The sequence below is a fragment of the Peromyscus leucopus genome, chromosome 3 (assembly GCF_004664715.2).
Source record: "Peromyscus leucopus breed LL Stock chromosome 3, UCI_PerLeu_2.1, whole genome shotgun sequence".
NCBI lineage: Eukaryota > Metazoa > Chordata > Mammalia > Rodentia > Cricetidae > Peromyscus > Peromyscus leucopus.
Window position 1 is genome coordinate 22578075 of NC_051065.1, and position 14466 is coordinate 22592540.

General features: G+C 38.6%; 1 protein-coding gene across 1 annotated transcript in view; it reads right to left on the bottom strand.

Moving 5' to 3' along the window:
* Positions 1-14466, bottom strand: part of Vps50 (VPS50 subunit of EARP/GARPII complex) — a 106604-nt gene that overhangs the window by 90608 nt on the left and 1530 nt on the right. Inside the window, exon 2 of the mRNA XM_028869789.2 lies at positions 9530-9598. Coding sequence (XP_028725622.1) covers positions 9530-9598 — 69 coding nt within the window. The remainder of the gene's footprint in view (positions 1-9529; positions 9599-14466) is intronic.

Genomic DNA, 14466 nt, shown 5'->3' on the forward strand with positions numbered 1-14466 from the left:
ATATCCTTAGACTTGTGGCATTCTGACAGACCATGGGCTACACTCTTAAGAAAAACTAACCCTCCTCCTCCTGACAGCTATCAAATGCCAAAAGCCCCTCAGCTATTATAAACATACAACAACTTAGTCATCCAACTTTTCAGAGTTAATATCAAATATATTTAAGTACAAAAAGAAGCAATTGTTTTAAAAACTTACCATCATTAACATACCGTTTAGCAAAAATCTTAATGAATCATCACTAACTGTGTTTGCTTGTTTGTTTATTGGAGGGTGTGCCACAGCACACACATGCAGGACAGGAGACGACATGAAGGAGTTGGTTCACTCCTTCTACTATCTCCTTCTTCCACATGGATCCCAGAGCTCTACCCCAGCCTACCAGCCTAAATCATCACTAAATAAATCTACAAAATCATTAGACTATCTGTAGCCAATTAAAGGATACAGAGTGATGTTCTATGATTTATTGTGGGCATACTTTTTATTTATTAAAAATAATTTGCTTGAATGTTAAGGCATAACATTTTAGATTTTTAATTTATAAACTAAGAATTAATTCCTATTGTAAATTCAAGCTAAAAGTGTTAGAACACTATGTCAGAAATTTAAAAGAACAATGTAGTATTTAAATTTAAAATCCTACTACATTTGAAAGAGAACATAGGGATAAAACGCAAGCCTGTGTACACCAAACTCTATTTATAAAATACTCTAACAGAAAGGGCCAACAATATGCATACTCTGGACAACGGTATGTGATAGGTACCATGAGCACAGCAAGAAACCCAGCATCCTGGGCCTGAGAAAATGCTCAGTTGCTAACATGTTTTCCTGATAAGCATGGAACTTAAGTTTAATTCCTAGAACCCATAGGGCTAGAGGTTTGCACCTGTAACCTCAGCAGCAGGGAGGTAGAGACAAGCTAATTCCTGGGCTCTCTAGCCATCCCACACAGCCTATTTAATACAGTCCGACTTCCAAGTGAGAGATCTGGTCTCAAAAAATACGGTGGAAGGCTCTTGAAGAACAACAAAGTTTGGCCTCTGGTCCATACCCATGTGAATATTTTCAAGCACCCAAACACACACACACACACACACACACACACACACACACACGAAAGCTGCACTTCTGGGGTAGTAGCAGATGGGAAGAGGAAGTTATTTGCAACTCTAACCCACTTAGCACCCTGAACAGTGAGTGGCGTTCAAATTTGGCATAGGGTGTGTGTGCATGTGTGTGTGTGTGTGTGTGTGTGTGTGAGAGAGAGAGAGAGAGAGAGAGAGAGAGAGAGAGAGAGAGAGAGAGAGAGAGAGAGAGAGAGATCCACACCACCTGTGGAAGACAGGCAGCTTTCACTCATTCGATACAAATATGAAGTGAGAGGGATGGAAAGAAAAGGGACTCAGAATTCTCTAGCAAACCTCCCTCCCTTAAAGGGACACAGGCATCTGAAATACAAGCCTCGGGAGGGTAATGTTGCCTAAGCACCACAAACAAATAAATGCAGTTGGTACCATTCAAAAAGAAATGTTGCACATTACAAAATCAGTAACATTAGAAACTACCATTTGTAGCTAAGCCAGAAATCCAGTACACGAAATGATCAAAGGTACCATCTTAAGGGCTTGATTGGCACCGGCACACGACACCATGCTGATGCTCTCCAGCAGTCAGTACCGGGTGGACCACCTGAGGCCAGGGACTCTCTGCCTTTAGTTGCATCTCTAGAACCTTGGAAATATGATTTAGCCTCTTCAAACCTACACTTTTAATTTTTCATCTGTTTTAAAGTTATTAAAATTGCCAAAGGGAAAAAAATGTGATTTCATTTAAAAATATCTCACAAATGTACATTTCAAAATGTGATGAATTTATAAGAACAGTACAATCTGTATAAGTGCAAAGGTCAGACGCTACTCCTTCCTGGAGATCTACTCCGTCAACATCAGAGAAGACAAAGAACTACCATGGAATACTTCATACTCTAATACAACATTCCGAAAAGGGCAGCGATGAAAACTAGCAAGGCAGGAAAAGACACAGAACATACAATGGAGAACTCCATCCAAACTAAAAACCCGGATATGCCACTGTATCCCTATAAAATAGCCTTCCTTTCAGCCTATCGAGCGAGCTCCCTGTGAAACACACAGCTGAGCTCATTCAAACTGTTCAAAAGCGACTGTCTCTTGTGCCGCTGCATGTGCAGCCATCAGGCTCTGCTCCCACCCAAGCACTCCCTAAATGCTTCCTCGGCGCTAGGCTGCATGCTCAGTCAGACCCCACACTTCAAACTGCAACCGCTCCTTAGTCTTCATCACTATGCTCTGCAGCGCCAGGCTTCACAGCACGCCGATAATTACAGATCAAACTATATTCAACAGTCAATTGTATTCAAATGGAATAGGAAACAAAAACAGTTTTGGTAGGCAACATGGTGCATAAACTCTTAATTCTTCTATTAGCAAGAAATAACGAAAGTATTAGATGACTTGGGAGTATTTTATGTATGCAAATGAGAAAAATAAACAGAAAAGGCTTTATTTCATAGCTTTATATAACTGCTGCATAATTCTGCTAGAATTAAAAACTTACTTCCTAGCATTGGAGATGTATAAAAATATGCAATTCTTTATCTAAATCAGAATCTGACAAAGTAATTTATAAGTGTGAGATAATACTTTATACACAAAATAAACAAAAGACTTCCTACAAAAAAATTTAAGGCAAACTTGAGAAAAAATAGAACCAAATAAAATTCTTCATGGCATATCAAAATATGTTAAGAAAAAAGGTTACAATAATGAGATAGTCAAACTAATTTAGAATTAAACAGTTCAGTCTTGCCAACTGTCTATTATTAATGAAGTGTTTAAAGGATTTATTTTATAGTAAGTGTTCTGGTTTATAGTATATGATTAAATGAGTATTAAGATTAATGTAGTGTAAATGCTCTCTAAAATGTGAAAATCCAACCTAATCTGCCAACAAGGCTATATAAAATGCAACAACACTTAACTGCTAATCACTAAAATACAGAAAATGTACATCAATGCACCTCAGAATTAAAGCTGGAAAGGAACAATTCAAGTCACGGATTTAAATGCAGACAGAGGAAGTGAACGCAGAGAAGCAGAAGAGCAAACCAGCTCGCCCCACACTGCCATCGGGAGCTTGCGAGCCCGATCCACAAGCTCCACTGCCTTCCCTTGCTCAGCCGGAGGAGCTACAGCTAACAACAGCCATTTTATTCTCAACATGTTAAAACTCTCCTGGATGACAGCAGCCAGGGGTGAGTGAAATTCTGCGTCGCCCTAACCGGTTACTAAAGAGGGACCACGAACAAATAAACAGCCCGGAGAGGCTGAGCAGAGGGAAGGACAGACACAAAAGACACCGAGGCACAAGTGCTCTCAACCTGACAGAAGAACAGAGAGAAATTCAAGTCTAAGCTGAGGAACAAAACAAAACGCAACTCTGAAATTATGCCGCAGGGTCAAGCAATAAAGAGCCCTGATTTAAAAAAAAAAAAAAAAAATACATGTTCTCCAAGAAGCGGAACATCCATGTATGTATATGCGTCAGAATTATGTATTCCTCTAGTTAAAATATATAAGATATGCCATTGTGTCAGAAACTGTACCAACAGTAAGCATAAATGTTCAGTGTTTCATTAACAGCATAAAGCAAGCAGGATTATTTTAGCAGACTGTCAGACCAAGAGTTTCCTGATGTTTAGAGCTGTTTCCCCTCACACAGGTTGAATACATTACCACCGAGGCTGCTCTTCCACTTTTATTATCTCGGAGGCAGATAAAACTACATGAGCAAACACATAAAATGCACATATGAATGTAACTTTATGAAAAACGATCATAACAGACATTTTAGTCAATATCTCTGCTTTAGCCAGGCTACTTCTTATCTCAACATAAACACAAAAGGTTTTATGGGGATTCAAATCCATAAAACAATTTAAGCCCTCAAATGAAAGATGTTATGAAAACATTTCTAGGATGTTTATGGTATCTAAGGAACTAGACGATCACTTTACAAAGCAATTTCATACTAAGGATTCATCTCTTAAGAGAATGCATCTGTGCTTAAGAAAAAAATAACTAAGTTTTGCATTTAGCTATTACTTTCAAATTATCCCAAACTCCATACTAATTGAGCCAAAGTCAATCCAAAAGTAACTAGTTGTAACTGCACAACACCCCCCTCACAGTTAAAGCCAACACACACAACAGCTCAAACACCTAACAGTTAGTTTTAGGTTTTTATTCAAGTAAATTACATAATTATGTCATGTAAATTGACATGAAATTCTTCAGTTCATAGGCTATAATCAAAACTCTGCAGACAATTAATAAATACTGGAACCTCAACTCCCCCCTTATCACACCACCATTTACATATGCTTGATTATATACCTAGATGGCAGTGTCTAGAGACAGACGGACAGAGGGAGAGACTGACTGTGTGTGCTGGAAGGACAGTGGGAAGGAGAGACTCTGTTCTTCTAAAGCACACATTTGCCGTTTGCTTCCCTGTCTTGCTCGGCTTTCTCTTTTGAACTGTTAGCTTTCTCTCACCAGCCAAGACGGCAACACAAAAATGACATTCTGTTATAACTGCTGCAGTCTCATAGAGCTAACATCACGTTAGAGCTCTAACTGAAAGCAAAAAATAAATTTAGTTGCCAAAATCTACACACAAAGAATAGGAAGAAAAAAATACGGTTCTCAATATTCGATCAGTATTATTAAAGTCATAAATCACTGAACAGATAGATATAGGTTTGATCTACTTCCAAATGAAACAATTCAAAACCTATTTTCAGATCTCAGATACCCTAAAACCATGTACCACATAAGATTATAATGAATTGCAAGATGTTTGATTACATGGGGAAATGGCACATTTTCTCATATTCCCACTAGAACAACAGTAATAATCTATCAAATGCAGCGGCTTCCTCAGTTTGTCTCTGTGCTTTTACATAAGCAGGCTTTAAAGCCTACCCTGTTTTCTTCGGGTTCTCAGTGCCATCTAGTGGAAGACTGGTTACATTACAATTTGGAAGGAGAACTCAGCTAAATAATTTCTGAACACTTGTACAAGGCTGTTAAAATACGACAATTTTAATCTAGACTTAAATAAAATTAGGCAATAAAAGAATTTTAATCGTTTTATGCAAGAAGTAATGAATAAAAATGATTTTAACCATACAAATTTATTGCATTTGATAGTTTTAAAAATCACAAAAAAAAAATCAAATTTTGTATTTGATCCTTTGCAAAAATATTTGTACTTATTTCTTGTAATCAGTTAAAAATGTCAACCCAATGTCGAGTGACGGTTGGTGGTGGCGCATACCTTTAATCCCAGCACTCGGGAGGCAGAGGCTGATGGATCCCTGAGTTCAAGGCCAGCCTGGTCTAAAGAGCGAGCTCCAGGACAGCCAGGGCTGCACAGAGAAATCCCAAGTCCAGGATTTTATTATATTTCTAATTTATTATATGAAAAACACTGAAGATAATGACGTTGGAAACATTAAAATTTTTAAGCTATCTTTAAAAATAATTCTCAGCTTCAATGAATATTAAACTCTCTGCCAATAATGAGACCCTAATGCTGGAGGGAAGGGACAGCACAAACGGAGAATCAGGCAGAAAAAATCCAGTGCAGACCCTCTTTGTTTTTCGTTAGTTTTAAGGTTTTTCCAGACCCTCTTAAAAGAATAAGCTCTGTGCTGAGAGAAGCCACCACAGCACCTCCAGCCTCGGTGCTTTCCAGTCTTTCACCTCCCACATCTAGTGAGATCCTCCGTCTTGGACTCTGTGTGTTCAATGTCCCTCATCTCTCCACCTCAGGTCTGCATCACCTGATCAGCAGGCTCGCCTGCAATCCGAGTAACAAGCCAGCACAGACCCCGTCACCCTCTTACATCAGTCTCCAGAGGACCCTGCATCAGTGCACCTGCCCTGCAACTGCTCCTTGCTCTCCACCACCATGAAGACGATTCCCAACCACCAACAGTACTTACACAAGTCTCAAAAAATACAACTAAACAAACAAACAAACACAAAAGAAGCAGGTCTTCTGGCTCTTCAGTTCTCCTTCACTGCCCTCCTTTTCCTAGGGAATTGAACCAGCATGGAATCTGCAAACATTAATCATTTTTAACCTAGCCAACAGTAATATGATCCATCCTAATAATCCACTCCCATACATTCTATTCTTTATTCTAAAGCCTTGCAATATATCACAACTCAAGCTAATCTATTTCTTTCCTGAATTGAGAGTTTCTTCTTCCAACTTGAACGATATTATAATAAAGAAAAAAGAATTCATGCATTAAACTTGTAAACGGAGCTGAATATTAGGGGATTCAAATCTACAATATATCAGACTTAGTATAAATTGGGTTTCACTTGTTTATTCAAATTCTCTGCCCAAAGGAAAAACGTAATTAAATATACTCTGGGGTTCAGGAATGCTATAGCATTACAAAGAAAAAGAAACAAGCTCATTCTTGAACAGAGGGATTATTTTCAATGTTCTGCCTATATATTTATGTGTGTGGTGATGCCATTAAGTGGAAGTATTTAAATGTTTCTTCACTGCATTTAAATTACATAAGTAGCATAAACTAAGTATCAACACATCCATCTTAACCCACCACTAAGTAGCTTTAACCCCAGCAATATACTGTATTTTCCATGCAAGAGATAGATTACAGAATTTCAAGATCTCTGAAACATATACCACTCTTGCAACACAACATGAGGGAACACACTTCAAGGAGAGCAACCCAGCCTCACTGAGTTCATCTCGTCACCTATTCTCCTTCAAGGTTTTTGTCATAATTTCCAGTCATCTTGTTTACTATGTGCCTTCTCTGACATGAATGTAACAAGAGCAAAGCCTCAGCTTTTCGGAAGGACCTGTCTTTCCACTGCTGTACTGCCAGTTCCTACAGTGTGTCTAGAACACAGTCGATGCTCAAAATTGTTAATGAAAATTCACAGGAAGATTACAAGAAGAAAACATCAACCTTCAGAATGCTGAAAAAATATATATATACACATACATATATATACACATACATATATATACACATACATATATATACACACATAGATATATAGATATATATATGTGTGTATGTATGTATGTGTAATGCTCTGCATTAAAGTAAGCCACACTCAGTAAGCAATCCCAGAGTTCTTTTAGCTGTCATGCTCAGTAGGGACTGCAAGCCTGATTCACATCAAACTCAGTCTACCAACCAGAGCATCACCATTCTGTACTGTACGGCTCTTGTGTATGTAGAGCCATTTAGAGAGAGGGTAGCAGCACTGCAGTCCCTAGTTCTTGTGAGGCTGTCAGCAAGCAGAGAATGAACAGGCATGAGGAGCTTGGGAGGCTTTCTTATCACGAGGCTAGCTGCAGCTTACATCAGAGGCATCACTTCCTATTAGCTACTTTACCATCCAGGAACTCCTTAGTATGTTGTCAAAAAGACCGGTGCTTAGATATGACATTCACCTGAACCTGTACACTCTACCCAGGGCCACATATCTCAATAAAACACAGTCAAGGGTCCATAGGAAAACTATACGTAAACCCACTGCCGCTACTGCAAAAAAAAAAAAAAAAAAAAAAAAAAAAACAGATCTTGAGGTTTAACGACAACAGACCATTTCTATTAAGAAATTCATATATTTTTACTGAGATTCACCCATCAACCTGACACTGATTCTGAAACATAATACAATTAAATTCAAAGTAGGTCCACAATGTATAATCATCTTTTTTCTTCATCAAATAAATAAAAACAATTGCTTATCAGTTACGATGTATGGTTAGTCCTTACTTCCTAACTGCACCACATCCATTTATAACATATTTTATAATTTTATATACATACATAATTATATACACATATATATGATGCCCAAGTCTTTGTCTGAACTACTTCATGCAAAAGGATTATCGGCATTTTATCATACAGAGACACTATGCTTGTGTATGAACTCCAATAAAGATTAACAGTAAGTGCAGATGTTACTCCACTGGTGAAGGTGTCTAAAGGAGATGAGAGCAGACACTGGGGTGTGAGAAGCCTGGGAGAACTGAACAAGGAAAGCCCTGTATTAAGGAAACAGCACATATGTTGACAAGGATGGGAACTGCTGGTGGGACTGTAAACCAGTCCACCCATAATCAACTAAAAACTGACCTACTGTGCAATTCCGTATACAGTTTCTGTGCAGTTACCCAAAGACTCCTGGCAACATAGTAGAGATAAACTTGCACATCAATGTCCGCTGTAACATTAGTCACTGTAGCTAAGCTATGAAGCCAACAGAGGTTTCCAACAACAAGGAATAGATGAAGAAAATGCGACTTACATACATAATGGAAGGTTCTTGAGCCATTATGTAATTTACAGAAAAACAGACATAATGATCATATTAAGCAAAGTAACTCAGTCTCAAAGACAGCCAGTGCATATTCTCTCTCATTTACAGGTCCAAGGCTCTATAAATACATAAAATTGGTTACGTACAAATGACATAAAAGCAGAAGCTAAACCATCTGGACAGCAAAAGGCTGTGGAGAGGGATGTGCCCAAGTGCATTATAGAGTTGTATGAAGATGCCTTATGTAACCCCATATAATAAAATAAAAATGTAAAAGAAATTATAGTAAGAGAAAAAAAGCTTCTTGTATTGAGATGCCAGACACAGCAGAAGAGTGTTTTTAATTATGATGCTCAGGGGCTGGAGGTTTAGTTCAGTGATAGATTGATTACTTTCCTAGCAAGCAGGGGACCCTGGGTTCAAAAAAAAAACAGCTGTTAAAAAAAAAAATCTCACACACACACACTAATCCTCCAATTAAACCCCTTTGAAGTCCTTCATCGGTGGCGGAGCTGTGATCCACAGCACAGCTCACAGCAGCACAGGCACCAGCAGCAGCACAGACACCAGCAGCAGGGTTAACAATGGCTGGCGGTCTCCAGGGGAAAGGCAGCTAGCTTTCAAGTGGTAAACATTAAACTTGTAAACTGAGATGTTCACATGAATATTAGGAAATTAAAATCTGAAATGCATCAGACTTAGTATAAGTTGGGTTTCACTGGTTTATTCAAAATTCTCTGCCCAAAGGAAAAACATAATTAAATATACTTCAGGGCTCGTAATGCTACAGCATTAAAAAGTCAGTTAATAAATTACTTTAACTTTTTAAATTATAGCAACAAAGTAAGCAAAATATACATATATATCTGCCTTCAAGCCAGGAATTTGATATAATAAACCCTAACTTTATTAATTTGGCAGTGTGGACTCTACCACTGACTCCCCTCATAATGAAAGCACAAACATCACCTGGCTTAGCCCAGCAACCACCTGCTGTGGGAAGCAGCGCTTCAGGGAAGCAATTAGCACACAGAGGCAGTAAGTCTGCTCTTGTGGAGGTGAGAAGTCACACCACACATGTAGATCAATACCTTTCCAGGGACCCGAAGACTCTCAAAGGCACCAAGATCACTGAGGCTCTCCGGAGGGCTTTTCAGACCCTTAAAAAAGACAAAAAGACACAAACACAATTTAATTGTGCTAAAGAACTGTAAAAGGATTGAACACACCTAGTGAAACAGCCATGACAGTTTTCAAATGAGATTTACCTTCTTGAAAATACAGAGAGTATACATTCTAAGACCAACTATTACAATACATATGGTCTGCTATGAAAGCAAGGATGTGCTCTTAGTAGTTTAAATAAGAGTGTCATGTGGCACCGTCAGCACAGCAGCAGAAGTCTAACTTAACCACAACTTTAAAACAACCAAAGGAGGTAAACATGACACCATCATTAACAAATTCACCTTAAAAAAGGATCCAAGCAAGCAACAGTCTCATGATTTACAGATAAAAATACACTAACCAACCGCTCTAGTTCAACACTTTTAAAAATGCTAATTAAAGCCCTTTGTTAACCTTGACTATTTCTCACTAATGTAGCCAATTCTTGCTGCCTAAGATAAGACATAAACTCCATGTCTCACTGTTTCCAGCCATTCTTTAGCACTGTGGTACCGTCTATATGCACATCAAGTGAAGGATTCTGAAAGCCTTACATATACCAAGGAAAATTGGGAAGACAGAAAGAACTCGGCATTTAAACTGCATTTCAAAGCCCCATCTTTAAAATACGCTATTTAAAGAACTGACATTAGTCTTTAGGCAAAAGCAGCTAGACGTTATTTTGAGGAGAGATTTCTAACATAGCTGCACTGCCCTTTAGGTGCCTTATACTGACCTTTTGGGGTCCTTAGTCACCAAAATGTATGGTGTGCTTCTGTCAGTTACTTCATACTCAAACACTGTTCTCTGTAAGATGTAGGGTGCTTGTCTTGCTTGCAAGGAAATAACACCAGCCACATCTACAGGTTTATAACAATATTTTCTACCATTGTTCCCAGAGTATCCAGTCCACCCATCCTTATTTCCTGTTATCACTCTCTCCTGTCTCCAAAAAATAGAAAACCAACACATCACCAGCTTCAGAAGTATCTCATCTTAGGAATCTTCCTAAATCCCTATGCTTCAAGGCATACAGTACTTCCCAGCATAACTAAAGATTGTGTCCAGTAATATCATCCAGGTAACTTTTAAAGATGCAAGGGCCCTACCATGAAACTAAGGAATAGGTACTTCTGGACTGGGATCAGGAATTTGCACTTTAACTAGCACCTCAGATGACTCAAAGGATTGTTAATGCTTCAGAAACACAGTTATAGACATTTTCAAAACAATCTCTCAGCCCAATCAGTGAAGTTTTAAATACTAAGTGCACATACTTCCTTCATACTTTAAGTCTCAGGTTAAAGGAAAAAGCAAATGGTATTTGCCTCTATTGTCCAATGGCTAGCAAAGTTTCCAAACAGAGAGCGCGCGCGCGCGCGCGCGCGCGCACACACACACAGACAGAGACAGACAGACAGACAGACAGAATTACTGGGTAGAAATTATTGTGCAGGCTCCACTCTCCAACTACTCAGTACTTTGTTCTCCTGGGAGCATGCAACTGACTGCAGTCTGCAGTTTCCAGAAACACTAAAGTCTACTGTAGTCTAATATGCCTTGCAATGGAGTACATGTTGGAGCCTGTCGCAGGGCTTGGGCTGTTTGTCCTACATTGGGTTTCTCACATGATGGCACAGCATCAAAAATGGCAAGGCTGACTTAGACAACTAAACTTCCACAGACATATATTAGCTATACACTACACACATAGGAAGTAAAACTTCATTAATGATACTGTTACTCAATGATAATTCAAACGATACTGTTACTCAAATACCATTTTCAAAGTGTAATTAGCATGTCTTTAAACATGTTTTCAAAGCTAACTAATCTGACAAAATCTTTGCGTGAATATAGCATGTCTGCCTCTTTCCCTAAATGCTAGAATGCAAGTGTGATATATACTTGTATCTAGAAAAAGGTTTCACCTCTAAATTACTACATAATTATCAAGAGTAAGCATGGCAGCTTTCTGCCAAATGTACAAAATAAGAATAATAAAAGTTGGAAGCCCTATGTCAGGAGCCAGGAGAATGGGAGACCACCTGGTTTGTACCCTGACTCTCCTGCATCCTTGCACAACCTTCCCAGCCAGCCATGTTTTGTGATTATACCCCAACCATGTGATAACTCAGGGACTGTTAGAAAGAATGAGACAGCTCCCATGAGAAACCAAAGTGGGACCAGCTACCTTGAAAACATTCCTTGAGTTTTAACCATTATTCTTAGTATTACTAGGATCACAGAAAAATGGCTTTTCTTTCAACAAAACAGAAATGAAGAAAAAATAAGGACCTAGCTGTCTATAAATATATCTGGCACTCAACTGTAATTTAAGACTATAGGTTATTAACCCTTTCATCATCATCTTTTTTTTTTTTTTTTTTTAGTTCTTACCAAAATAAAGTTAGTTTTCTGCTATTTTCATCTAAGGCACAAATTCCTTGCTGTAACTGTGGTGCTCTACTTTTAGTAAACAAAAACATTTGTTATCACCACTATCCACTATCTTTTATTCTCTTTGCTTTTTTTTTCTTTACAATTTAAGCATATATAAATTTCAGCATCAATACACCTGACTTTGCACTTTCTCTGTCCACATCAGACCAATAACAAAGACACTTCCATTACAGCTATACGAACCTCTGTTCCTCTTATGAGACTAGCCATTATGTTCTATCAGAACAAAAGGACATTTGCAACTATTTGTGTTTCCTTCTCTTTTTAGCAAGATTGAGTGTTCACAAATTCTCTCCAACTCTCTCCCCCATGTTTCTCTTGAGCCTACCCTAGCCAGAATTTCTTCCCTACCACTTCATAAGTGCCAGTGTCAGGGCTGGAGAGATGTTAGCTCAGCGGTAAGAGCACAGGCTGCTCTTCCAGAGGACCCAGGTTCAATTCTCAGCAACCACATTGCAGCCACAACTGTCTGTAACTCCAGGTCCAGGGGATCTGACACCCCCACACAGACATAAATGCAGGCAAAACATCAATGGACATAAAATAAAAGTTAAATAATTTTTGTGAAAGTAAGTAAGTGTTGTTGTCAGGTTCCAAATCTAGCTCTCACCCAAGTCTTACCTGGTTGATCTACAGCAGCTTTCAAAGCCTTGTTCTTTATGTTTTTCTCTCTATCTAGCTTAATGAATATTCAGTAAATATTTATTAAGCATCTGCTACATGCTGGTGGTCATTCGAGTTGCTAAGACTTCATAAAACTGACAGCTCCTTCATATTCAACTCTGCATAATCTATCTCTCAACATGGAGTGGAAAAGGCTTTTCATATATCTACAGTCACTCCACTTGGCTTCAGGCAATGCTGTCTGTCTGTCTGTTTCTCTGTAGCTTAAGAAGTTACAGCCATACACTTGTAACTCCTGTAGGTTTATCTATGCCTCAGATTCCTGCCCATAAACTCAGATACATTTGGTGAAGTCTCTACTTTTTCTCTATTTAAATATCTAAGCAGCGTTTTACAAGTCTAAAAGCCTCTTCACTCAAATCACTCCCCCTCCTATTTCCTCCATCTCAGAAAGAGTCAAATTCAATTGTCTATCTACAGGAGTTAAACCAACTTGGACCATCCTTGACATTTACACACACATAAGGAAATTTTTCTAGCTCTCCATTTACAACAGGTCCACAATCCAGCCTCTTCTGTGCACCTCCACCCCTAGCACCCTGGATCGGGCCCATACTCTTTACCACATGGGCCACTGCAGTCATCTCTCAATTCTTGCTTTTTCCTTCCTCAGTCTATTACTAAAAAAACAGGGGCCAAAATGGCCTTTCTGGAGTGCTCTATCAGACTACATGGTTCCTCTGTCTGTCACTTCACTCAGAATAAAAGTCGTTATTTCTATTACCTTGTTCAGTGTGATCCTGCTTCCTGCCTTCAGCTCTATGCCCTCATCCTGACCTCATCTCCTAAGGTCTTTCCCCTTACTCCCTTTACTCTGCCCACATTGAGGCATCTGAATTTGTTTTTCTGCTGGTATTTGCCCACCTAGCTCACCTCCTCACTTCTTTCAGGTCTTTTGCATTATCTTCCCACTGAGGTTTTCTATGCCCACCCTGCATGTAAAGATGTAACTGATGCTAAATTGTCAAAATTCCCAAGCCTGCTTACCTTCTTTCCCTCAAGCACTGCTCACCATGTCTGCCTTAGAACTTGTCTATTCTATCCACTGATGCCTCTTTCAAACCTGGAATAGTGCCTGGCACATAATGCTCAATTCAATTTGTTGATTGAACTGAAAGAAAAGAGGCCAGCATAATGGGGAATAGTGAGTAACAGATCTCATCTAAATAAGGCCAGATAGCAAAGTGCATCCTTCCCTGTGAATCTTCTGCAAAGAAAGATCAAAATGGCCAGAGAGAGAGAGAGAGAGAACACAAATAAAATTAAAATTTCATACACCAGAATTTCATTTCTCTTTAATATTCATTAATAGCATAATAATCAAATATATAGAAACCTTAGATATGTAGAGCCTTAAACACATAAAATTAGGAGGGCCACACATTTGTATAAACCTCCTAACGTTACCTTACTTTTTTTTTTTTAAAGTACAGCTCCAGCTTCCTGCATATGATCTGAAGATTTTTTTCCTCTCCAATTAAACACAGATATAACCTACTATAATTCAATAAACTGACTGAGGTTTAAGAATTAGCAAGTTCAGCACAGTCTGCACTACATTTACAAACACTATAAATATATTAACATCAGTTATCCGGAATTTTTTGGTTCTTCTCTCCCACTCATTCACAAGGTAAGGTTCAAAACCAAAAACTCAAATCACCAAAGCTACTACATACCTCTGGTAACCCAGGTAACAAATGGAATTGAGCAC